Source organism: Zeus faber (assembly GCF_960531495.2).
Source record: "Zeus faber genome assembly, chromosome: 14".
Classification (NCBI taxonomy): Eukaryota; Metazoa; Chordata; class Actinopteri; order Zeiformes; family Zeidae; genus Zeus; species Zeus faber.
Genome location: NC_137200.1, coordinates 2,512,501 through 2,538,625, shown reverse-complemented (window position 1 = coordinate 2,538,625; position 26,125 = coordinate 2,512,501). Strand labels below are relative to the sequence as shown.

At 40.6% G+C, this 26,125-nt stretch overlaps 2 protein-coding genes across 3 annotated transcripts in view; one reads left to right on the top strand and one right to left on the bottom strand.

Moving 5' to 3' along the window:
- Nucleotides 1-62: 62 nt before the first annotated feature.
- Nucleotides 63-3,494, top strand: gja2 (gap junction protein, alpha 2). The gene is made up of 2 exons (XM_080013191.1): nt 63-294; nt 2,308-3,494. Exon 2 carries the CDS (start codon nt 2,363-2,365, stop codon nt 3,431-3,433), a length of 1,071 nt encoding a protein of 356 aa, XP_079869317.1. The 5' UTR covers nt 63-294; nt 2,308-2,362; the 3' UTR covers nt 3,434-3,494.
- A 5,598-nt stretch (nt 3,495-9,092) lies between these two features.
- Nucleotides 9,093-26,125, bottom strand: part of tbc1d8b (TBC1 domain family member 8B) — a 17,797-nt gene continuing 764 nt past the window's right edge. The window contains exons 2-21 of one of the 2 annotated variants that reach the window (XM_080013305.1): nt 23,748-23,858; nt 23,513-23,631; nt 21,933-22,158; nt 21,351-21,591; nt 19,336-19,543; nt 18,155-18,322; nt 17,188-17,349; nt 16,826-16,976; nt 16,513-16,727; nt 15,765-15,882; nt 15,340-15,625; nt 15,069-15,198; nt 14,891-14,989; nt 14,728-14,796; nt 13,953-14,193; nt 13,545-13,610; nt 12,226-12,318; nt 11,999-12,046; nt 11,778-11,875; nt 9,093-11,698 (exon numbers count right to left, since the gene is read on the bottom strand). In XM_080013305.1, coding sequence (XP_079869431.1) covers nt 11,300-11,698; nt 11,778-11,875; nt 11,999-12,046; nt 12,226-12,318; nt 13,545-13,610; nt 13,953-14,193; nt 14,728-14,796; nt 14,891-14,989; nt 15,069-15,198; nt 15,340-15,625; nt 15,765-15,882; nt 16,513-16,727; nt 16,826-16,976; nt 17,188-17,349; nt 18,155-18,322; nt 19,336-19,543; nt 21,351-21,591; nt 21,933-22,158; nt 23,513-23,631; nt 23,748-23,858 — 3,248 coding nt within the window. In that variant the 3' untranslated portion in view covers nt 9,093-11,299. The remainder of the gene's footprint in view (nt 11,699-11,777; nt 11,876-11,998; nt 12,047-12,225; nt 12,319-13,544; nt 13,611-13,952; nt 14,194-14,727; nt 14,797-14,890; nt 14,990-15,068; nt 15,199-15,339; nt 15,626-15,764; nt 15,883-16,512; nt 16,728-16,825; nt 16,977-17,187; nt 17,350-18,154; nt 18,323-19,335; nt 19,544-21,350; nt 21,592-21,932; nt 22,159-23,512; nt 23,632-23,747; nt 23,859-26,125) is intronic. The other variant, XM_080013306.1, reaches the window with a different exon arrangement.

Below are 26,125 nucleotides of genomic sequence, written 5' to 3'. Positions count from 1 at the left end.
TGCTTTATAATTTTCAGAAGGGAGTAATGCTTTAATTTTGGGCGACTGCAACTGAGATTTTAACTGTGTACAGTGGAGACCGACAGGGGAGGTCAGATTGGGAAAACTTATCCCAACAGGTATTATCGTCTCAACAAGAGTTTTGAGGGAAATCTAGATGAGGACCGTGGTCTCCCTGGTCCAGAAGGACATGGCATTTTGGAGGACCAGGGAGATATTTTGTCAACCGTCCTACTCATTTAGTCCGTAGACTGCCTCTGGATCTGCAATTGTATAGGAGATGAACACATTCAGGTAGGTCTTTGGAATATGTTCTATTTACCCATATTTGTGAAAAAATAACTATTGATTTAGTTATCTCCTTGGGGAACATAATCTAGAAAAAAAAAAGTTGATCAGTATTAAAATTCATATTTCATCTTTGATTTTATAATATATAACAAATGATTGAATATGAGTCCAATCCTTATTGTGATAATTCTTAACTTATGTTGAGTACACAGTGAGAAATAGTTGGAAGATTCTTGGTATGTATCAAATTTCATGGTGACCCCAAATTTAACTGAACATTTAACAAGAACTGCTCAAAAGAAGAGCAGTTAAGGATTTTTTTATGAGATGTGAGGGCAAATTGAATAATCAATCTGAATTTTAACAGGAGTCAACACACCTGCTGGTTCATATAACCTGCACTCCCCCTACGACCCAACTTAGGTTTGACTGAGCTGTTGGGAGACTCAGCCGTGGTCAGGATTTTTCAGACATTAATCAGAATGTAGGATGTGATTTAACAAGGGAAATATCAAAGTTAATCACAAATGCACTTCTCCTGAAGTGTAGTCCTGATTAAAACCCTGCTTGCCGTAGAGGAGCTTTTTAACATTTGTATGAATTTTTTTTTTACTGAATTTTAATCTTAATTTGACTGTTGAGTATGACACTAAAGAAAAAGTGGCTTTAAAATTAGATAATCAATCTTACACCTCAAACCAGATATACTGAATGATCAGAGCAATGTGCGCTATTGTAAGATGGGCTTCTGGAAAACATCCTTCAGGCAAAGGCATGGAACAAGCTGCCATCAGTTGGAGCTTGTTTAATACAGACATTTACTGTATGAATAGGGTCTCAAAGCATCTGAATAAAACACTGTAAATAGATCTCTTGACTCTATTCTGTTATTACTAGGAAGCATGTTTTTTTTTTTGATCATCTTCATGTCAAATAGGTAAGCTGAAATCATTTTTAATGCAACAGTTAATAGAAATACAAAATACTGTGGTTATGGTGGTCTGGTGAAATGGTCTATCACTAGAAATAGGGAATATAAATATGAGAAATCCCCAGTCTATGTCCAAATATGGTTAATGATGCCACGGCCAGAGTGGCACTTCTGCCCTCTAATAATAATAATAATTTGAAAAAAGATTGTGCTCTCTGATTCAATAAAATTATATATTTTACAGCAAGACCACTAGATATAAATGTTTATCAAGTGAAGTAGATGCTTTTCTAGAATGTTTGGCTTATAGGCACAGCGGCACAGCTGGGATTTTGTAATCTGAGAAGATTTGTAATACTGTATATAGCTTAGATATGATTTACTACAAACGTCCATACCTTTCTATACTGTAGCTAGGGAGATAACAGTGAAATTATGAATTAAACAGTCATGATTGTACATTCTCTAATGGTGCAGATGTCCTGAAAATGAAATGATGAAATTAAGTTTGAATATTAATCATTTTTCCTGGGACCCCCTGGAACCTATTATAGGACCCCTGGGGGTCCCTGAACCTCATATTGAGAACCACTGCTTTAGAGCATTGAGTTTACTGTTCATTTTACTGGCAGCTTTTATTTCTTGCACCAAGGCTTGTAGAAAAGATTTGCCAAATTAGTGGAGAGGTCCACACCAATAAAATGTATATGAAGGGAAGGCTTCATTCAGGTGGGCACTGTACAACACCAACCAGCCAACCCCCATTGTGGTGTTTGAATGGTGTGATGAGCAGCCATACCTGACCTGGATCTACATGATTTGGTCAGAGTGGCTACATACCTGTTGTGGCTACATACCGCCTACTGTGTCTCTGCGCCGGAGGGCCCTAAAAACGTCACTTGGGTGGCGTGTTGTAGGCAAAACTGCAACACCCATTTCAAATAAATATAATTTTGGGTTAATATTTAGGATCAGATTGGTTAGAATTTCCCTGTTCCCTGTACCCACTAGTTTTTCAACCCAACGTAAAATGTTGACGATAATGAATTAATCAAAACTGATTTAATTTTCCTTTTTCCAAACAGCGGTCTGCTTAGGTATTCTCTATCAATCTGACACCACTGTATATGTGAGAGCACGATGGGGGACTGGAACCTGTTGGGGAAACTCCTGGAGAGTGCCCAGGAACACTCCACTGTGGTGGGCAAAGTCTGGCTGACGGTGCTGTTCATCTTCCGCATCCTGGTGTTAGGGACGGCGGCTGAAAAGGTGTGGGGTGACGAGCAGTCGGGCTTCACGTGTGACACCAAGCAGCCCGGTTGTCAGAACGTCTGCTATGACAAGACCTTCCCCATTTCTCACATCCGCTTCTGGGTGCTGCAGATCATCTTCATCTCCACTCCCACACTCATTTACCTGGGCCACATCCTTCACCTGGTGCGTATGGAGGAAAAGAACAAGCAGAAGGAGAAGGAGAAGGAGCTCACTGCCTACGACGAAAAGCAGCAGCTTTTGCCCAGCGGCAAGACCAAGAAGGGCCCTGTGAAGGACGACCAGGGCCGGGTGCGCCTGCACGGCGTCCTGCTGCGAACCTACGTCTTCAACATTATCTTCAAGACCCTGTTCGAGGTGGGTTTCATAGTAGCTCAATACTTACTGTACGGGTTTGAGCTCAAATCGATGTACACCTGCGATCGCTCCCCTTGCCCCAATCTCGTCAACTGCTACATCTCTAGGCCCACGGAGAAAACTATCTTCATCCTTTTCATGCTGGCGGTGGCGTGCATCTCACTTCTGCTGAACCTGGTGGAGATGTACCATCTGGGCTTCACAAAATGCCACCAGGGCCTGCGCTACAGACGGGCGCACGATAAACCAGAGGTTTCCAAGCTCCCGGGTGAGGCTATGATGCATTTTGTCCCAAACTATAACTACTTCCCCAGCCACGCTGCGGCCCCCCAGTCCTTTCACGCCGACTACACCATTGCCGAGCCAAACTCCGCTTACAACCCCTACAGCAGCAAGGTGGTCTACAAGCAAAACAGAGACAACATGGCTGTGGAGAGGAAGGCAGAAGGAGAGGACGGCAGCATGAAGGACAAGATGAGCTCCAGCCCAGCCCCGGAGACACCAAACGAAAACAAACGACGCAACAGTCAATCGAGCAAGTACAGCAATAACAAATCCAGGCTGGACGACCTGAAGATCTAGACGCTTTCTGTATTGGTATTAAACACATGAATCCACAGAAAAAACAACATGGAAGACAGTGCTCCCGGCCTCCTCCAAAAGAGGCTGTACATGTTGCCCTCTGCTACATGTACAGATGCTTTCTTGTTTACAAGCCATTCACTTGAACTAAATTAAAACTGCGATAAACAAAAGTACATAAGTAGCGCATTGGTGGAAGTTGGTCACTGATGGATGATTAAGAAAAAATATATATATATATTCAAAATAAATTAATAAAAAAATACAAAATTTGTTTTAATTTAAATATAAATAAATAATAGTGTGTGTGTGTGTGTGTGTGTGTGTGTGTGTGTGTATGTGTGTGTATATATATATATATATATATATATATATATATATATATATATATACACACATACATCTCCTTTATGATTTTCTTTTATATCAGTCAAATAGGTTAATAGAATATTAAGCTTTTGTACCATTTTGGAATAATTACAATTTAAAAGCCGGCTGGCTACCACTGCTGTGGGGGTGTGGACAGACTTTCTGCCATTGTAGCCCCAGTGTGATCACAGAGTGCATCATTAATGAGAAATAAGCTGAAGGACTTCATCAGGAATGTTTTCAACAGAATTCATGTAAAATAATTATGGGAGAATGGTGACAAATGATGACAATTCTTCTTCACTAGCAAATGTTATGAACATGACTGTTTGAAATAAATTATTTATTTGCTCTTACATTGGTTAAAATTATTTGGTTTTGACTGTGTGAATGCGTGTGTGTGTGTGTGTGTGTGTGTGCTGTATTTATTTATTCAAATGTAATTTCTGTTTTCATCCAATCTTGCATAATTTATTTATATTATATTGTCTTAATACATTGTCAGAGGTGGTTACATGCTGGCTTCCCATTTTCAAAAAAAGAAGATTAAACTTTTTTATAGCTTCAACGGTCATCCCATTGGACTGGGTGGTGAGTTTCTTCAGCAGATTGTTGAGTTTCTGCAGTGGAGTGGTGAGTTTCTGCAGCGGAGTGGTGAGTTCCTGCAGCGGAGTGGTGAGTTCCTGCAGCGGAGTGGTGGGTTTCTGCAGCGGAGTGGTGAGTTCCTGCAGCGGAGTGGTGAGTTCCTGCAGCGGAGTGGTGAGTTTCTGCAGCGGAGTGGTGGGTTTCTGCAGTGGAGTGGTGAGTTCCTGCAGTGGAGTGGTGAGTTTCTGCAGCGGAGTGGTGGGTTTCTGCAGCAGAGTGGCGAGTTTCTACATTCAGCACGGTTGTGCTATTAACACTATGCATTTTCATGGACGCATCAAATAAAAACTAATGCTGATGGGGATGGTAGCTCAGGAGGTAAAGCTGATATTCTAGTAATCTAAAGGTTGCTGGTTTGATCCCAGGCTCCTCCTGCTAGCATGCTGTAGTGTCCTTGAGCAAGACACTTAACCCCTAATTGCTCCTGATGGCTGCGTCCGTTAGTGTTTGAATAATTGTAAGTCGCTTTGGATAAAAGTGTCTGGTAATGTAATGCTCTTAACAAAGTACGGCTTATAAGGAATAATGACTGGCGCCAACATTGTTGTTTGGCTAGTTCAGTATTGTTGAAATGAAACACTGTTAAAACTTTAGGTTCGAAGAGACAAACAGTTATTAGTGGCATTCTGAAATTCGAATAAGGCGATCATAAGCCACAAGTTAATTAACTCACTGTAAAAATAATCGTTAAGTATGTTGTATCTTTGATTTTAACTGCACCCACTATAACTGTGTTCCTCGACTATTACTAACCCTACAGTACAATAGTAAATGTATTGCCCTCTCTAAGGGTTCAATTAATTTGACAGACATTGATTTCAAAGGTATTGAATGATCACTTATTGCTTATTGTTTTTGTGAGTGTACCATCGTGATTATGAAATGGTCACCGGAGATTCCCTCGATGTAAACGCCCTCCTTTGTTTGATCTGTGGATGCTTTTTGGCTTTCTGATTCCTTTAGGGTCCCTAGTGTCTGAACATGAGGTGAGCGGAGCTTTCTTCCAGCATGCATAGCTTTGTACATCTCCAATACTGGAATAAATAGCTTGTAGACACACTGAGTGACTAAAAGGAGGGTGGAGTAGTTTCTTGTTGTACACAACTCAACATCTAGGTATGAGTAATAACAATAATAATCAAATGGTAGGAGTTAAAATGAGTAAATATGCAAATGAAATGGATACATCAGAGGTAAGGACAGACTCTAGGAGTTTGTCGACTGGTGTTAGGGGGCGAGTGGAACAGGGAAGCTTCCATATTGATGATAATTCCTAGTAATTCCTTCTATATGAGGGGATTTTAGAGCTGCCTGTCCTAGAGGGGACTGTGCTCTGGTAAGGTTATACATGACTGGTACACACCTGCAGCAAACATCTCTTCCATTACTGGTCAGTTCAAACTCTGGCACATTCACCCCCTCCACCTTGTCATCCCTGGACCTTCAGCTTTCCATCAACGCTTCTGTGCCAAAACGCCAGCAGCTTTTATCACTAAAGGTCCAATTGTTGTGCTTAACCATGATCGACAGCCAATTTACCCTTTAAGAAATACTGTCACTGAACTCAACTCAATGAAAGTTAGCAAGTCTCCAGAATCAGCAATGAAAAAAGTAGTGTCCAACAATACAGACGATCAATCTGATCTAACCACCTGTTTTTTGTTTTTTAAAGATAACCATAAATCAGAATTTTAATGATACACGATTGTTTTGTGTCGTCCATCATCCTATGTTCATCCTACACCGCGTTCCAAATTATTATGCAAATTGGATTTAAGTGTCATAAACATTTATTTTTTTGTTTTTCAATTAAACTCATGGATGGTATTGTGTCTCAGGGCTCTTTGGATCTCTGAAATCAATCTCAGACACCTGTGATAATTAGTTTGCCAGGTGAGCCCAATTAAAGGAAAACTACTTAAGAAGGACGTTCCACAGGTTTCAAGCAATATGGGAAAGAAAAAGTATCTCTCTGCTGCCGAAAAGCGCCAAATATTGCAATGCCTTGGACAAGGTATGAAAACAATAGATATTTCACGAAAACTTCAGCGTGATCATTGCACTGTGAAGAGATTTGTGGCTGATTCAGAGCACAGAAGGGTTGATGCAGATGAAGGCATAATGAGGAAGGTTTCTGCCAGGACAAATTAATCGGATTAAGAGAGCAGCTGCTAAAATGCCATTACAAAGCAGCAAACAGGTATTTGAAGCTGCTGGTGCCTCTGGAGTCCCGCGAACCTCAAGGTGTAGGATCCTCCAGAGGCTTGCAGTTGTGCATAAACCTACTATTCGGCCACCCCTAACCAATGCTCACAAGCAGAAACGGTTGCAGTGGGCCCAGAAATACATAAAGACTAATTTTCAAACAGTCTTGTTTACTAAGCAAGTAAACAAGACTGAGTCTTACGAGTGCCGTGCAACGCTGGATGGTCCAGATGGATGGAGTAGTGGATGGTTGGTGGGTGGCCACCATGTCCCAACAAGGCTGCGACGTCAGCAAGGAGGTGGCGATGTTTTGGGCCGGAATCATGAGCGAGGTGGTAGGCCCCTTTAGGGTCCCTGAAGGTGTGAAAATGACCTCGGCAAAGTATATAGAGTTTCTAACTGACCACTTTCTTCCATGGTACAAAAAGAAGAACCGTGCCTTCCATAGCAAAAACATCTTCATGCAAGACAATGCTCCATCTCATGCTGCAAAGAATACCTCTGTGTCATTGGCTGCTATATGCATAAAAGGAGAGAAACTCATGGTGTGGCCCCCATCCTCCCCTGACCTCAACCCTATTGAGAACCTTTGGAGCATCCTCAAGCAAAAGATCTATGAGGGTGGGAGGCAGTTTGCGTCAAAACAGCAGCTCTGAGAGGCTGTTCTGACATCCTGCAAAGAAATTCAAGCAGAAACTCTCCAAAAACTCACAAGTTCAATGGATGCAAGAATTGTGAGGGTGATATCAGGTCCTATGTTAACATGTAACTTGGCCTGTTAAGATGTTTTTATTGAAATAGCTTTTGATTTCAGTAAATATGACCTCCTAATGCTGCAAATTCAACAAATGACCATTTTCAGTTCTTTACAACCTATAAAATGTTTTGAAACTCTTGTGCATAATTTGGAACAGTGCATTGAGTTTTTTATTTTTGAAAAAAAAACTATCATTGGAAGGTTTGTTCAATAACATTCGAATTATACCCTTAATGGTTGATGACTTGAAAATTATACTGTCATTTACGTCGACTATTTAGGAAAATCAGAGGAAAAATAACCATTTGCATAATAATTTGGAAGGTGGTATATTTATAGGATAAGGCTCCATGCCTCCCTCAGATGGGTGACAGAGGTTTTTTTGAGGTCATGAACTCGGGGTTACAACCCTACACAACCAAATCTCTGAGCCTGGTCCTAACTTGAGAAAAGTGACACATTGTAGGGTCATCCATCAGCGGCTTCCAGCGGGTCGGTCACAGCCGGTAACAGGTGTTTAAAAGGTCAGATAGAAATACAGTAGCGGATCCTTTGGCCCGCATACCCTTGTCACATCTCACCCCCACTTTAAGCCCTTTTAAAGATAAAAACGTCTTTCACCAATTGAGGGCGGGACTGATTCTGTGAACAATCACAGAAACTGAGCAGATTTGTATTTGTTCCTCCTTTTGATTCATATTCTAACTGCAGAGTGCAATGGAAAGCTTCACCTTTATCGGATATAAACAAATATTCCATGACAAAACAGTCACGACGACTGTTTTCCATTCTTGATATGATCCCAAGCTGGAGTGTTTTTGCTCGTGTTTCTAACCTAGGCAGATCGTTGTTTATGTTCCAAACGAAGACTGAATAAATGCCAGCGCTGATGAAAAGCCCCTAGTAAATTCTAGCTTGGTGGGGGGGGTTGACTGGGACATTGCTAACATCGCTCAAGTGACTTTTCAAACACACAAAAGGAAAGAAATAACATTTGCTTTTATATTTATACTTGAGTGCAATTAAAATACCAGAAAACAGAGGCTCTTCCTCAGTCTGGATTAAATTACTTGAGCTTCATCCTGGTACTTGATTGAAAGGGGGATGGTAGCTCAGTCGGTAGAGCTGGTGGTCTAGTGATCTAAAGGTGGCTGGTTGGATCCCAGGCTCCTCCTGCTAGCATGCTGTAGTGTCCTTGAGCAAGACACTTAACCCCTAATTGCTCCTGATGGCTGCGTCCGTCGGTGTTTGAACAATTGTAAGTTGCTTTGGATAAAAGCGTCTGCTAAATGACTAAATGTAAATGTAAATGTAAATGAAAGCACGCTGCACGTCACAAGAAACCAGGATCTACTGACTAAAGGTTCTGCAATTACAGAAAGAATCAGACAGGGAAAAAAGGCATTATATTAAGAAAACTGATATTACGATATAGAAAATGTTGAAGGTCAGTTTTGTGGTGAATTTGCAGCCCTGATTTTTTTGGATGCATTTAATGTTGCTACATCGTACAAGTAACTTGTGGCTCTCTCAAAGTCGTACTGGCTCCAAATGAGGTAGATCGAGATAGAATTCAACAGAGGAAGAATAAGCACCCATACAATATGTTTGATAACATAATTGATTGGTACTTAATATGTTTGTATGGCAAATAAGAATTACCAAAAAGAGGCAAAATGGATATATATATATATGCTTTACTCTAGTTTTGCATCAAATTTCACTTACAACAGAACAGTACACATATTAATGTACACATATGGGACGATGTTAATTACATTCATTTTGCAATTGGAATAAATTTAGTCTCACCATTTGCATTCATATGCTCCTTCATGCTGAATAGCATAACTGCAGTGCATTTTCAACTAAGTGAGATTTCTATATACGATTTTTCTAAATAAGTAAATGTATACAGAAATTAAGATTCAAAATCAGGCTTGAAGTACAATAAGCTTTAAAAATCCCCAAACTGTACTATAGTTAAAGCATTAAAGCACTGTCATCCTAAAAGTATTTGAATATTTTTTCTCCTTTATTCAAAACCATAGTATTTTATTACCTGTAGAAGGCTTGTGTACTATGGCCATGTAAACATAACATTAAACAGATCAGACACAGAGTGTATCTGATTGCAATGAGGAAGTCGTTGGCTAGTAGGTATTAAGGAATCTATGGGAAATAACCCAAAGTAAAAAGAAAAGAAAATAGAGCAAGAGAATTGCACTTCAGAAGCTTCTTGAAATAGTTTTGGCCCCCCTAGATAACTAAAAAAAAGGAATATGGGATCCATTGTATCCAATAATGGCTCACAATAAAACTCACAGCATGTGTACAGCTGGTTAACATCTTGGACACACTTTTAAGTACTTTTACAGCAAATTATTTGAATTCATATAAACTATATTAATTGAAAACATAAGCACAGGGTAGTACTAGTACAGGGAAGGAAGCAAAAATAACAAAATGCCCTCAAGACAAACGTATTATTTACGCAAACAAGTCCCATTTCCTTTTTTTTTTTTTTCCTTTGAGAGAATGTTGGTTTGATGCTGGCTAACAAAGTGGCAAACCCTGTAACCCTGCAACAGGTGGCCGTTATCGAATATAGCAGTGAAAAACGCAGGGTGTTTCAAGCTTCTTTCCACCTCCTGCCCATTCCTAAAATAAACCACAACACAAATCACACCCTGAGATTTGATGAAGCAAAATAAACCATAAACCTACAGTATGTGCAAGTGCACATAAGTGAACCCACCATCTCATGCCCTATGGTACTATTTAAATTTAAGTCTCATAAATACAATTATCTAATTAATGCATTAACATTACGGAAAGTTTACAAACAAAAAACAAGAGCTTTAAAAGTATATATTGATCCATCATTGATTCCCTTGAAGTCTGAATTGTGATAAGTTCACAGAGGACATGAAGCGAGAAATGTCTGTAGAACTCCATTGATAAATAGCAGCTTTCAACTGATTTTCCTTCAAATTCAGACTACGTTTTAAAACTCCTACAGCAGATGTGCAACATTTTAGAATGATATTCTGCACAATGGACATTAGTTACCAGCATAAGACATAAGAGGCTATGCAATACTGGAGTTGTGTTGCACAAACCTCTACTGGAGATTGCGCTATCACTTCCAATATGGCATTTCCTCTGGTATGTTATTGCGTAAGTCTGTCATTAAGTATGTTAATGCATAAATCTACCACTAATGCATTTTAACAGTTTCAATACAGCACAATGAATATGCACACTCGTGGGCTGAACCCATTTTACAAGTACAAAAGGACAATAATGCAACATGTCCCACACACACCCACACAGTTTCTGAAAATTCATTACAGAGAGTTATGAGATTTTACAGTGTGAAAACACACAATTTTTGACTTTGCATTTGTTATTTCACAACTTGGTTGCACACATAGCACTTCCCTAAAGGAAAGACCTCAGGATGCAGACTCAATGCATCTCCAGTCATAAAGCAAAGTAGGGAATATTACAATATGATTTGATATGATGTTCGAGACTTACTAAATGCTAAATGCTTTTGAACTGCTTGCTGATGATTTAAATGCTTTTCATTTTTGTTAAACTGACAGTTTAGAGAGAAACAGTCAGCACAAGATATGTCTACACAGAACACAGGGGCTGAACTTGAGTTTTACAAATTGGGTTGCTTAGTAGGGGGAGAGAAATAGGTTTTGAGTCAAACCCAAGGACCACATTTCATAATGAGGTTTTCAGCATAATGCTCTATCTCACATACTGTGCCCCTTCAATCTATGAGCCTCTTCAAGTGAAGAAAGGAATCTTTGCAAGGAAAAGGTCTTTAATATATCATGGCTATGATCCAAAGCTAGAACCACAATGTTATCCAATCACTTATTTTTTGCCTTCACTCTCAACTGGGCATTCTTAGCTTGGTCTAGTCTCGTCTGAACATCGACCGGCCTTTCGAAGAACCCGACTATGGCAGGTTCATTGAGCAGAGAGGCCAGAATCTGTTCAAAGGAGAAGGACCATTCCACCTCCTTCTTGTTGGAGGTCGCCTCTTGGTCGCCATCCAAGGCCTCTCCTGCCTTGGGAGGACCCTCTGCAGCATCCACAGTGGGCTTGGCGGACTCCATGGGGCTGCCTGGCTCCTGTAGCCGACGCCCCACCTCCTCCATCCGCAGGAGAAGGCTGGTGACGTGGGCCACGGCGCGATACAGGGTCTCCTCCGCTGGGTCACCGTGAAAGAGGTTGTACAGAGTCTTGGAAAACTGGATGAACTGAGTCTGAGGTCAGGGAGCGATAATACCAGTGTGTTATTCAGTGTTCCTCAATGAGCACAATCATTATTGATGGTTTAATTACCTGGTTAATTCGGGGCAAGTCCTTGATGGTTTCCTCTTTTTTTAGTATTTCATCTTGCCACTGCTTTAAGTAGGCCTGCAGGTCCACTTTTCCTCGACCTGTCAAAAAGACATAAATAAACACATGAATAAAAAGGAAATCTGTAGCCATCTATCACAATCTTTGCTGATGTTAAATAATGTGATTCCAGCATTAAAATACTACGTGGGGTGAAATATTACCTCTTTCAGGACTCTTCCTTATCACGCCATCTTCTGGGAGATCAAACGCTGAGATATACATGTTAGCAAAAAAAAAAAAAAAAAAAAAAAGGTTCGAGAGGAGGTAGAGAATCATATTTTACAAAGGTAATTAGTAAAACAGAAATAATTCAAGTTAGTCAATTTTAGGGAAATAAGAAAAAGTGGGAGTTGGAAGAATTGGAAAAGTACAGAGCAAAGAAGCTGACCAGTCAGTTTAGCGAAGTGGGAAGAGTCTTCAGTCACTGGGATATAGTGCTGAATTCTCTGTTCCTTTGAATGCAGGGGACTACCTGTGAAAGCTAGAAGAAGTTGTTTGTGAGAGCAGAAACACAGCAGAAAGTTGGAAATTCTAAAGACAGTTCAGACAGAAAGCACAGATTTCAAAGGACAGTGATTCAAAGTTTCATCCAAGTACATTTGTTATGATGCGGATGGAAATGACCAGTTACTGTCAAGTGATACGGAAGACTTAAAACCAGAACCCATCTGGACAAGCATTATGGATGAAAAATGAGTGAAGTGGCCAGCAGGGAGAATGAAGCACAGCAGGTAATCAGAGCTGAGAGTCAATACACAATATGACAAAAAAAAAAAAAAAAAGTTTTTGTTCACCTTTTCCATAGATTGACTAGTCTGGTCCCATCATTGTGTGCGTGTGCATGTGGGTGTGCGTGTGCGCATGTGTGTGTGTACATAGCAATGAAGCGCTTTCATTACACTCTGCCAGGCTCATGTGCCCAATAGCTAATAGGAGCTCACTACCATAAAGGATGTTGTCCAGGCAAATGAACCCTCCAGTAGTGTGTTGTCGTGTGCAGTTTTGTGCACTTATGTGCCACGAAAAACGGACTATCAAATATAAACAATGAGCTCACTGAAAGTATTTACATTTTTCTTCAGCATGATTACATTACATTAAATTATGTAATTTAACAGACACATTTGTCAAAAGCAACTTACATTGAGAACATTTTTTCTGTGGTCTAAAACCACTATATATTACATTCATTTGTATAAGTGTCTTTGTATTAGTGGCATTAAAGTTTTTTTTTTTTTAGTTAAGGGGGATAGAGCTCATAAGATTAGAGGTAGAGATTTGTCCACGGACAGTAAACTTAAGACTTAATAAGCTTAATGTTTCATCAGGTGAATTGCCTGAACAAATTCAGCTTTTTACGCAGATTCTATATGATTAATGTCAGTGTTGCTGATGACTAAGCATACTCATATTGTATGACAATGACATTTAAAGTTGCACTAACCTCTTCTCACTATGAATGTATTATTGAGACATAGATAGATGGAGAAGTTTAATAACTTTAGCTAGATATGCTGCTAAAATGGAGACAAACTAAAAATGAAAACATGGTAATGGACAATGACAATACTTAACCAAACACGATATAAACAATGTTAATTGTTAATTAAGTAAATTACATCTTGATCCCTTTTTATACAAATATTTCCCAAATACTGCTCTCTATTGATCTTGTGAGTGTTTTCTTTCAAGTATTCTTTTACTTACCTGGTGGAAGGTGCAGCTTAAACAGAAACTTCAACTTGTTTGTGAACGATCCACTGTATAAAGCATCTGTAAGAGAAGCAACGACAGAAGTTGAGTCAAATAGTTACTCAAAAACTAGTTACACTGAGTAAGATCTATTTTAATATCCAAAAACGTTCTAGTATGTGTTGAGTGGCATTTACACAACACTTTATTATTTTATTGTTTTGATTAATAGTAAAGCAAATAACCTACACTGGGGAAAAAAGACATTGACAACTTAAAAAAACAAAAAACTCCTTCAATTTGTAAGACCAGTTTCTTCTTCTTATTAAGTTTGAACTGTGGAGTTAAAGTGTACATTTTAAGTTGCGAATGGTTTGAGAAATTAAAGCAATTTGTTGTATGTGTCAATGTGCTTTATTGTACCAAGGGCAGAGCAGAACTCTCGGAAGTTGACCAGGCCATCCTGGTTCCCGTCGATCAGCCGGAACGCCCACAGGGAGAGGGTGTTCTTGGCGGTGCAGAGCTCCCAGGGCTCCAGCAGTGAAAAGAGGTGGCTGAACTGCTGGAAGCCCAGCTGGTACTGTTCCAGGTAGGCCTGGCTGGGGTCATGGTGCAGCAGCGCTGGACTATTCATCACCCAGTAGCAGCTGAGGAAATGCTGCCTCTTAGCGCAGATTAAAGAGAGATGAAGGTAAACTGTATATATAATATGTTGCTATCACCTTAGCTGGGTCCATACTGCTGTATACATATTATTATTCATCACGAACAGAAATACCCAAGTATGTTCATATTCATACACAGTCAATGCTTGCATCCATACTGCCACATAGGCCCTCTCCTCTTTTGAAGTTTTTGGAAATTATTATTTCTAATTTCTAATTATTATAAATCATTATCATGTTTTTTGGACTGTTAAGCATTATTTTTTATGCTGCTTGTATGTAATAATACACCAACTATCACCATGACAAATTCCTTGAATATGAATGTACTTGGCTCAATAAACAGATTATGATAACATTTTATAGTATTTGTATACTAATGTGTGTATATATATTTTGTATACACATATTTCTGGGGGTTAATACTGTTATCTTACTGTACCACCAACTGGTAAAGGCATCCAGTGTTTTTAGTGCCTGTAATTATGTTTTGCTGTGTATTTTTTCCAAGAAGTGCTCTGTGGTTGACTCACTTTAAACATAAAATAAAGCTCATCCAACTGTGAAGCACTGAACTTGACTTCTTGTGACACGACGCGGAGCTAAATAAAGGAAACAAGAAAATAGGTTAAATAAATCCTCCATCCATTCAACAAAAACATAAACTAGATTATGTCTCGTGGCTGGAGCACTCACAACATTCTGCTTGGTTGTGTCCTCCAAGGTCTGGATGACATACAGTTTGTTTCTCTTCCGTGAGCTCTCAACTTCCTCTGACCGGATATTTCCATATTTCTGAGGGAAATTACAGTAAGTTAGTTGAATCAGCTGATAGAAAAATGTACTGTAAATGTGTCCATGGGTCCAGGCGTACCTCGTAAGCTTCTCGGATAAGCTCACTGATGTCCACGCTGATATGGGACGCTTTGTCATTGTTGTCAATTGAAGCTTGCTGTACCGTGGGAGGCAGCGGGCTGTCTTTGTTTGTCACACTATCGAAGAATCTGCCCAGGAAAAAGCAAATTAAAAAAGCACAACCAGCCTCAGGAGTAGAGGAAGGTTAATGTAGAGTGTAACAAAGTTTCAATTGCTTATGCAGCGCAATAATTCTGATGTCAAATCTAGAATGGACGGCCGACACTAACTTGTTTAGGATGGTGACGGCCTCCGCGTCATCGTGACAACTGATCAGGGCCTCCAGGTTGTAGTCGAGCACGGCCAGGCCGAGTTGCAGGATGGCCTTTATGCCGTCAAAGAAGAAACAGTCCACCACGTTGACGGCACTCTCTATGGGCAGGACGCTGATGAAGAGCGTGAGGAACCAGGACAGGGACACGGAGGAGAAGAAGCTCAGGTCGGTCATGTGCTCCACCAGCTGGGGGAGTTGCTCTCGAATCAGCTCCTCAAACACTGCCTGGTCCACCAAGGCACCTGAGGAAGCACAGCGCTCAGAACTCAAAAGCCTCCAAAGCTGCCATCGGTTGGACGGAGGTAAAAAGGAGTGTTAAGATAACAAATAATGCAAAAGATTATCCCGAAATCTTCTGTCACAGGCTGCCTTCAGTCTCACCAATGATTCGGCGGTTAAAGTAGTCAGGCAGCATTCTCTCACAGACGGCCACCAGCAGCCAGAAAGCCTCTTCTTCCTTAGCGTAGAGGAGCAGGACTGATGTGAGAATGTTCATGGCCTTTCCAGGGGAAGAAGAAAATTCATTGCAAAAAAAAAAAAGAAAAAGAAAAAAGGTTCATTGCAAAAAGTTTCGGGGGCAGTGTGGTGGTAATCCCTAAGATTAGCAAGAAATCTCATATTTGAAACCAGGTTACACTTTATAAGAAACAGCCATTCAACTTATTTGCATAATGCATGTGCTTCTCTGTATGCCATTTCTATTGTTGGTGGCGGGGTCCGCCTTTCCCGGCAAGAATGCAAAGTTTGCGCGTGAAAGGCAGCTACAGCAAATTTGATAAAGCAGTGTCGTAGTTGTAGTCAATAAACTCTGAATATAAGATAAGATAAGACTTTATTGTCCCGAAGGAAATTTGTCTTGGATACATACAGTATCTGGTGCTAAAAATACCAATAAGAATGAATATCTGGGAATACAGTATATAAATATATGGATATGGATAAATATTCGCACAAAGAACAGAACCCTCAGATGAAAAAATGTCCTCACCACCTCAAGTGAAATTTGAAATTTAAAACAGAGTGACACGGATGTTGGGGGAAAAAAAAAAAAAAAAAAAAAAGACATTTGAAGTTTTAAATTGAATTCTAGAACACAGGGAATTTTATGTATTTCATTTTTTCTCTTTACCTGGCAGTAGCCAATTTTTGGGTTGCGGTAAGCGTAGGCCGTGAGAACTCTGCGAAGAGCAGAGATTCCCGTGTCGCTCTGAAAGGCAGGGTGCTCTGGCAGAGAGCGGTGGAGATCCCTCTCAATCTCGTCCGTAGCCAGCGTGCTCGTTCCTAGGGACTGCTCCACCAGATCGGTGTAGTAGCCTGGATGGGTGGCCATGTCGTTCACCGCACCTACAAAGACAAAAAAAAAAAACAAAAAAAAAAACCCACAATCAACACTGAATCCACACACAACCAACTCGGAAATGTATGTGCATTTGAAAACACACCTGAGAAGAGCATCCACAGCTCTCCTCTCAGGGCCTCCGGCACGCCGCGCACAATCAGGTCTCGTGTCTTCTTGGTGAAGAACATACTTGTCCCACGTCCATACTCAGAGAAGTGGATATTCCAGGACTGCTCCTTCATCTTTTCTTTGAGCTGTCAGGATGGCACAAAAGACTTTCATGAAACACATAAACACATAAAGTCTTCATCGCCTTGAATTTGTTCCATGGTATTGCCACATGCCGGCAGCCAACAAATGGAAGCTTAGTGTAAAATGCAACTGCATCTGAAATTGTATACTAGTATACCATTTAATACAGCGTGTTAGTATATGAATGTGTAGCAAAAGTCTACTGGTGTTCACCATTTTGGGGTCAAGGTTTTCAACATCCTGCGGGTGGAAAACTGTCATGAGTGCCTCGGTGCTGACTGCCTTGCTGCTGTCCTTCTGTCCCACCATCAAGGTCACATCCTCAGGGTTGTCCTCAAAATGGTTGATGAGCGACTGGCACTCTCCTTTTATGGCCTGCCGTGTAACAGCACAGTTGAGGTAAGAATTGGGTAATAGATGGATATCTCGACATAAGACCAGATACGATCTGGTCTTTTGGGTAGCGAAATATACTGATATAGCTTAAAGGTTGCCATTTCCTGGTTTTAAAAGCTGAGTTTTCTTAAGTTGTTACAGGGTGTCTGCAGGTATCGATTAACTGTAATATTTTGGAAGACATGTTCACGAAATTTAAGACTGATTCTCGGAGGAATAATCTCTCGCTTATTCAGTATGTTTGGAAGTAAGTACGATACATTTGGTACGGGTAGGTAGTAGTGTAGGTAATAACCCAGATGATCTTATTAACTGTCCTTAAAACAGTTTCCTTTAGGTCAGATAGCAAGTGATATGGATTGAGGTTTGACTATATGGATAAATAAAAACTGGCAAAATGTTTATGTTGACATTAACAACTCATATATTCATATTATATTTAAGACAATCAAATGACGTTTAAGATGAATTTAAGACATTTTTAGTTTTTAAGGGCTACAGACACCCTGACGTTAGACCTGCTATCTGATAGATGTACCATGTTAATGACAATTTACCATCTTATATGGTATGAAAGTACCATAAAACATCTTCAAAATATCGTTACATTATTGACAAAGATATTTGGTCAATCTATATCGTCAATAAAGCTTAACCAAATCTAGTTAATTTTTTGTTATTATCATCATTATTGGTATCGACAATCCAGCAGACTTGAAAAGGTTCAAAAACAAAGCATAGTTGAAGATGTACATAGCAGCAGCAGAACACAAGTAGATGTTACCTCTGCTGAGGCAGAGTGATGAGGGCTGCTTGTGATGCCACACCGGGTGCGGATTGTGTTGGCCAACCGCTTGCTGTCCCGAATTTCAGAGAAACGAAGCGCCCGCTTGCCCCGCACACACACTGTCAGAGCCCGGCCGCTGGAATCGGGATTCTCGATGCTGACCACCTGGAGGAAACGTGGTGGTGATGAAACATCACAAAGGGAAATTATGACTTCTCCAAAACAAACAGCAAAGCTTCCATTGGTAGCCTGTGTTTAGTTACACCCGTTGTTCCCTGGAGATCGCCTTTTGTATAAGGGGATGTATTTGGAGCTTACTTTATTCACAGTGGTGTGGTAAACGCCACCTAAGTCAAAATAGCCAAGGAATGTCCTTGTCCTTGGCTGCATCACAGTCAAACTAAATAAGAGTCATTGGATGAATAAATGCCAGTGATTTAAAATCTGAAGTTATTTTACTGTATTGACTACAACTTAATTCAATTGACAGTGTTTTCTTTAATGATTATTCAATTTGATTGTGTTTTAATCAATGACACATTTAATTGAATGCCGTGAGAGAAAAATGCAGATGATCAATTCTTTGAATGATGTTTCACATGTTTTATATAGTAAAATAGCCTTTTTTGTATGTTACATAGCATTTAAAACACATTGCTTTGGGGTTTTTAATGAGTCTCTCAGAGTTCATATGAAGAGACTGTTCTTTCCAATAATGCCTACTGTATTATAAAGACCAGATCACATTCCATTCCTTCACTCAACCTTGTTTGAAGATAAGGATAACCTCAGGGGGTTTGACAGAGCATTGTGGTTTGCTTTATGGCACGGTAAGGTTGTATCTGTGACTGGAGTTTGACTGTTACATAACTGTATGAGGGTAACACCTGGGTATATGATTGAGGGGTGATAATCTTGTAAATGATACCTGACCAATGGCACACAACATTTCATCGGTATGAAACCCTCTTCGTCAGAAGCAGGGGCAGAGTGATCAGACCACTCTTTTGAAGCATGGCTGTATCTTTCTCTTTATTCTGCAGAATAAATATCTTTAATACTGTAAGTTTGTTTCACTGTAGAGGACAGGTTAACCTCACTGACCAGGCAGTGAGAATTCTTCAACAATGCAGTTTTCTTTATTTTATTTATTTGCCCTCCCAGCCATTTCTCCTCACCTCTCGTATTGGAATAATGACGTGGCACTGGCTGCCATCCTGACTGGCGAAGCACAGGTAGCTCTCGGAGACGCAGATCTTGCCGAGTGTGTTGAAATGGCTGAACGGGACCCAGAGGAAGCTCTCGTGCACCTCTAGCAGGTTCTCCTCTTTAGGAAGCCTGAAGAATGCCCGGAACTGCTCGCTCCTTGCATGAGTTTCCAGGCCTCTGAGGAGGGACAGGGTTGCATTGCGGTCAAGAATCAAACTTTCAAAAGTCAATTTCAAGCGTTAAGTAAGTCCAACTCAAAACCATCGGTGCTGAAACTTGAGTAAAGACAGGCACCAGAACAGTTTGTCTTTCTTGAATACCATGAGTGCTGTTTCACTGAAATAAGAATGTATCTGCTTTCATATATGATTCCCTTCAAAAGGAGTTTTGCTCTATTTTAATGATGACCAAGAGATGCAGCTGAACAGTACTTTAATATACATAATTAAATCTTCTGAACTAGCGGGTAAAATACTGTACAGGCTGCTAATACTGTGTGACTAAGAGTATTTTAATAACTTCAACTGCCTGAATCTGACCTGCTAGAGTTTCACTTCTGCTGAGATACAGCACAACTTGACCACTTGGATACAACTGTTGGTCATTCTTTTAAAATGAGTGCACTTTATTTGAGCTTTTTATTGTTATCTCTTAGTCCCTCTCTTACACTCAGTATTTGTTACAAATCGGCACATATAGATCTAGTGGGGTGTAGTGTCTTGATACAGGACTTTACACACCTCTAAAGGCATTTTTGCACCACAGGAACCTTTTCAAAGTTCTAAGAACTTTTGGAGGAACCCTCCCTTTTTTTGTTTTCCGCACTGCAGGAACTAGGAACGATCATAGTTCTTAAAAGGCCGTTCTTCAGGGACTTTTTTAGCTCCTACTCCAGGGCAGGGACTAACCGGCACAAGAGGAACCATCAGTGATGTAAGGGTACGGTGATTGGGCCAGATGTAAGTGCACAGCCCCTCACATTGCTCTGGGTGCGGACAAGCCCACGTTTACTCAGGGATCATAAAAAAATAAATACAAAATAGCTGTGGCAGTTTCGCCACCAGATGCCATCCAAGTGGCGTTTTCAGGGCGCTCCGGCACAGAGACACAGAAGACGATGGGTTGTAAACACCAGTTTATTGTAGAGAGTGGGCTAGCTGGAATTAGCCCAGGAGCAGCTAGAACATGTCATGACACGGGCTCCAATTCTGAATGTGTTTGGGAATGGGGGTTTTAACCTCTTGCTCGTTAGGCAAACCAACGAGCAACAGGTATGCAGCCACTCTGACAAATCACCTAGACCCAAGTCAGGTGTGGCTGCTCACCACATCATCCCCACACCGCAACAGTATTTTTATTGTAGATGTATTTATTTTATTTTCCGACATTAATTGAAACAAAATCTCTGTGCGCTCTCCCGATGCACGCCCTTGCTCTGTGAAAGTCGGAACAAACTTTTAATTAACGATCTAATATGAGGGAAGATTCAGAAACTGGATTGCTTATTTCTGGCCCCAATTTGTTCAGAAACAGATTTTGGTGGATTGATAAGGTGAAATATGTGAGGGTTACAGAGTAAATACAACACGGAACTTGTGCTGAAACCCCATTGGCTTACGTCACTTCAGAGTACCTATTGGCAGTGGGAATGCAACCAGGAAAAAAAGCCCTTGAAGGTATCTAGTTCTCTGGGGACCTCCCCGGTTCCTAGTTCCCCTCAGGGAGTCCCCAGAACTATTTGGTGCGAAAACGCCTTATATCTAAAGGCTTGAAAAGTAAAAGTAGTCCCAATTCTCTGACAGCCATTGTACCTACAGTGTGCTAACCACACCCATAGGTGCTCCAGAAAGGTAAAACAAACAAAGATGAACAGTTTACAAATACAATACGACCTAAACCTGATTCTGTGTTTGCTCTGCTTCTCTGAGTCAGTGTCACCAATAGGTTCATGTCGGGTGAATGCTGAGTAGCAGATAGAGGGTACCTTTTAGTAATCTGTAGAGGGTCACAGAGCGCTGCTTCCCCTTGGAAGGCCTCTTTGTCGAAGAGACGCTTGATGGAGTAGTCGGCCAACTGTTCCATGATGACAAAAGTTTCATTGAGGTGGAGAAACATGGAAAAATAGTGTTCCTCCCCACGAGCCGAAATGTGGATGCTCTCCGTTAAGATGACATTGGAGGTTTTCTCCAGCCTCCACATCTCATCCCAGGAGATGACCAGTGTCACTGCAGAATCACAATTGCACAAATTAAAGCAATAAAGAAGAAAAGCTAGCTATGACAATAATAAATGGCTATTAATAAGTATTTTGTATTACTACTGCTATTAATATTACCAAGAATAATTATTATAATCATCATCATCATCATCATCATCCTTAGTAATTATTATTATTATAACAAAATGTGTTTCACATAACATTTATAATAGAGATATAAATGTTGTTTAATTATTATTAAAAACAACAACAAGGCTTTTAATGTCCTGGCAAAAGTTGGTTGAATTTTTTCTCTTGGACCATTTAAGTCTGTAATGAACATAATGAAGACAAACACGGGCTGCTCACCTTCGGATCCCAGGAGATAAGAATAGAAGCAGAGGAAGTTGGTGCTGAGGTAGAGCCAGCCCTGGCAGGGCACTCTGCCTCTCCAGTAGCTGCACGAGTAATATGTGACCAGCTTTTCCTTCTGTGGGAGCTCAAACCACTTCTCAAACCTCAGAAGTGCTTCTCTGAACTTCTCTGGATCATCCTCCTGCACCAGTGACCCCTTCCCCTCCTCAGCAATAAGACCCTGTAAGGAAGAACAGAGGCACGACTATTAATGGTGCTGAAGTAAAACTTGTTTTCTACTTACCTGTGTTTTGTAGGGTGATGTACTAATGTAGTACAGTGGTACCTCGACTTAGGACTGTAATTCGTTCTATAAGAACAGTCGCATGTTAAAACAGTCGTATGTCGAAGCAATTTTTCCCATATAAATTATGAAATCATGAAGGGTGAAAATAAACAAAATACACAGCACAAACACAGTAAATATGAAAAAATATCGATAAGCCACAAACTACGTGCACACACAATGTAGGTCGCCCGCTGACTGACTGCTGACTGGCCGTCGACGCGCCAACTACAAATTTCCACGGTCGTATCTTGGAGCAGTCGGTCGCAAGTTGATACAAATTTTTGTGACTATCTCTACTCGTATCTTGGATTAGTCGTAAGTAGATGCAGTTGTAAGTCGAGCTACCACTGTAGTATGTAGTAATGATGTAATATTTTGACGTTAATTCAAGCTTTACCTGGTATAAGGATAAATTCTCCAGTAGAGACCCTGCAGCTACAATGGAAGATTTCTCAGGCAAAACTTCATTAACATAAAAGCTCTTTATCGTCATAAACTGTAAACATAATGTGCATACAGACATACGTGACATTGTCACAGAAATAACACCTTGAATGTTCTATGGTTAACTGCAATGGTATTGGGTATGCAATAGAGGTACTCCTCACTTAACGACCTACCTGATTAACGACCGTTCAGACTCACGTCCAGCTCTCTGACCAGTTGGTATTGTGCGCTGTGTACAATACCTCGGCGTGCACGCCGTCTCCACGTCAAGCATCTCGTCGCGCATCACAGTTCTCAGTCTCGTTCCCCCAGTCGGTCAGTATTCACTACACTAGCGTTCGCAACCCCCACGCCCCCTTACCATGAAGTAACACGGGTCCTCGCTTATCGACCAATTCACTTAACGACCTGGTTGTAGGAACAGAAGTTGGTCGTTAAGTAAGGAGTACCTTTACAGTGTAGGTTATGTTTAAAAGCTTTTGGAGGTGAATGAAGTTTGACCCAATTTCCTTCCATTAAAACTGAGGATAAAAGATAAAAATATATTTTCCACCGGCAATATTGTGAGTTGGTTAGAAAATAAAAATAAACTAGAAAGAAATTCTCACACAACCCTAATGATTTTGTTTGTGTTTTCTGCCTCACTGCCAAAAAGGAAATCAAACATGACCGGAGCCGAGTGAGGATCACAAACTACAGAGAATCAAGCATCAAATATGGTCATTCATCTGGCGTTGTTGGATTTTGTTTGTGATCTTTTTCCACTTCCTATGTGTGCATTGTTGCGGCTGCTTCTTACTCTGATCTTGCCCTGCACGAAGCTGGTGATGTCTTCACTGGAGTCAAAAACAGCGAGTGTCCGCATGATATTCTTCTGCAGCCAATCCCAGTGCTGGACAATCTCCTCTTTGGTAGCACCTAGCCCAAAGACACAGAAGGTCTTACAAACTCATCTCACAGCCAAAATGTGGAACAATAGAATAAAGCAAACTTTTAGTTTTACAGAATGAGTTAAACATGTGAGAAATACCTACCACATGCTATTGACCAATATACTTGTGAGTCCGGTGTGTGGTGTAAAATGCGGAAGGGAGCCACCTTGGATGTGGAGTCCAATACAGTATCTAGAGTTCCCACAAGAAGACCTGGAGAATATAGCCACTTCATTATTAAAATATTCAACCAAAAGCTTAGAACCTTGACATCCCACTCATGAAACATTTTAAAAGGAGATTAATAACTTAACATGAGCTGTGACCAAATTGGAGGCCAATAACTAATGAGCCAATGAATCAGCGTTTTGACCGTGTCTGGTTCTATAAGGAAAATTCTGGCCGGGTGTCGTGACCACAAAGCTATGCATTTTCAAGTAAGCAACATCTGGTCAGTAGATTTGGACTTTATCTACCACAGTGCATTTCAAAAGTGACTGGACCTTTCGAGTTCCACATATGGAAGCTTCATTTGTTTGTGTGACAGCTGGACGTGTGTTAAAAACCGGTCACAACCAGGAATTTTCAAACGATCAACATCAACCATTACCATTCTGTCATTTAAGCAATATATTACATTAATTCTTATTAATCCTGATCCTGGACTCCAAAAATGTGCTATCTTGCTGACTTATCTATGTCATCCTCTGTGAATAATTAACAAGGTTACAACTGAACCACACTCTCAAAACGTGTCTCTGTGAACTGAGTTATGTATACAAAAGTGCTCCAGATGTTTTATCTTGCATTGACCTATATAAGTTACAGTGGTCGACCGACTGATTAATTGGGCCGATATTTGCGCATTTTGAGATAATCGGCATTGGCCAATGCCTGTGCTCACGAGGCTGAACAATATAAAATGTCTGCAGACTATTGGTGTCAAAAGTATTTTGCTATACATATCGATTCTGAATATTTTAAACGGTTTCAATACTAATTTTCCGCACTATCGATATACCGGTACCAGCTGCTTCCTCACTCTCTCTTGTCTTTAACAGTGAGCGGACACAAACACCGCTGCAGTGCCTACATAGCCCTGCCTCCTCTCACTCACTTGCTGTCTCCCCTGTCTCATTAATTTAATACGGTGTTAGCTCATTAAAGATGGCAAGTGCATGGCCGCTGCGACCGGTTTTGAAAAAAACTAAACAAAAAAAAACAAAACAGCAGGAGTGCCGTTTGGAGATAATTCGCATTTCAGGCAAAACGTAAAACTAACTCAAGAGAATTGGACTGGAGTTTTTTTTCTCTTCCAGACAGTGTGTGCATTCTGGTTTTCCTGTGTTTTAATTTTAGATCTATTTATTTGTGTGTGTTTCCTGACTTGCATGAAACAATTATTATTATTATTATTTTTAAACACAACACGGTTGTTTTTAGTTTTGATTCAATAAGGGAACAGCGCCCGATGCGTGCCATCGTGGGCATCCCGATCAAGGGCATCCCAATCGCGGTAATCCGCTACCTCGACGCCCATTCACACTTAAAAAAAGAAAGAAAACGCGGTGCATAAAAAGGGCACCATGGACATCAAGGGGCAGGTGCTTGGGCACCCTCGGCTCAAGGCGCTCTGATTCAGGTGGATTAGAAGGCGCTCCAAGTTTGTAGCGGTCGAGAGACAGCAGGAGGTGATGCTGCGTTCACAGGAATTGGAAAACTGTAATTTGTATCCGAAGTGATGCTGCGTTCACGGAAACTTGGAAGACTGTAATTCATGTTGGAAGTGATGCTGTAATTTGTGTCGGTAGGGCACGGCTTATGTATGGGTAGGTAATGGGGGAGGGGGCAGTAGGTAATGTACACCATCATTAGAAAGGCTTGAAGAAAGAGACATTCTTTCTCCTTCATCAAAATGCCATTCATTATCAGTAATTAGAAAATGGGGCTGACACTAAATCTTTTTCTAACTATCTATGTTGTATAACTTAAGGAAGGAATCTCTGTCTGTCTGTATGTATGTCCTTCGATTATTTCGACAGCCGTTCATTGCCCCAAGGAAAAGACCATGCAGTGTCGAATTCTGTGCAATTTGGACACAATGAAATCAAACTATAAAAGAAGGAATCTCTGTATGTCTGTACCTGTGTATTTATGTCCTTTGATTATCTCGACAACTATTCATCCGATCTACTTCATACATGGCGGGTGTATTGCTGGGGATCCAGGAATGTGCAGTATTAAATTTGGTGCAATTTGGACACACTACGCGTGTAAAATAAACGTTCAATAAACAGCGAGCCAGCGGGGGCGGGGCTTCAAGGCCCTGGGACTGAGTCACAAAGAGTGTCTTTCCCCGGTGTATAACTTTAACCAGCACTTTCATCTTCGCTTGTGGAACACAGGACTGAATCGTTGAAGTTTTTGTTAAACTGTGCCATTAGAATGTCTTACATTTTCAACGGGCATGTACTAGTATC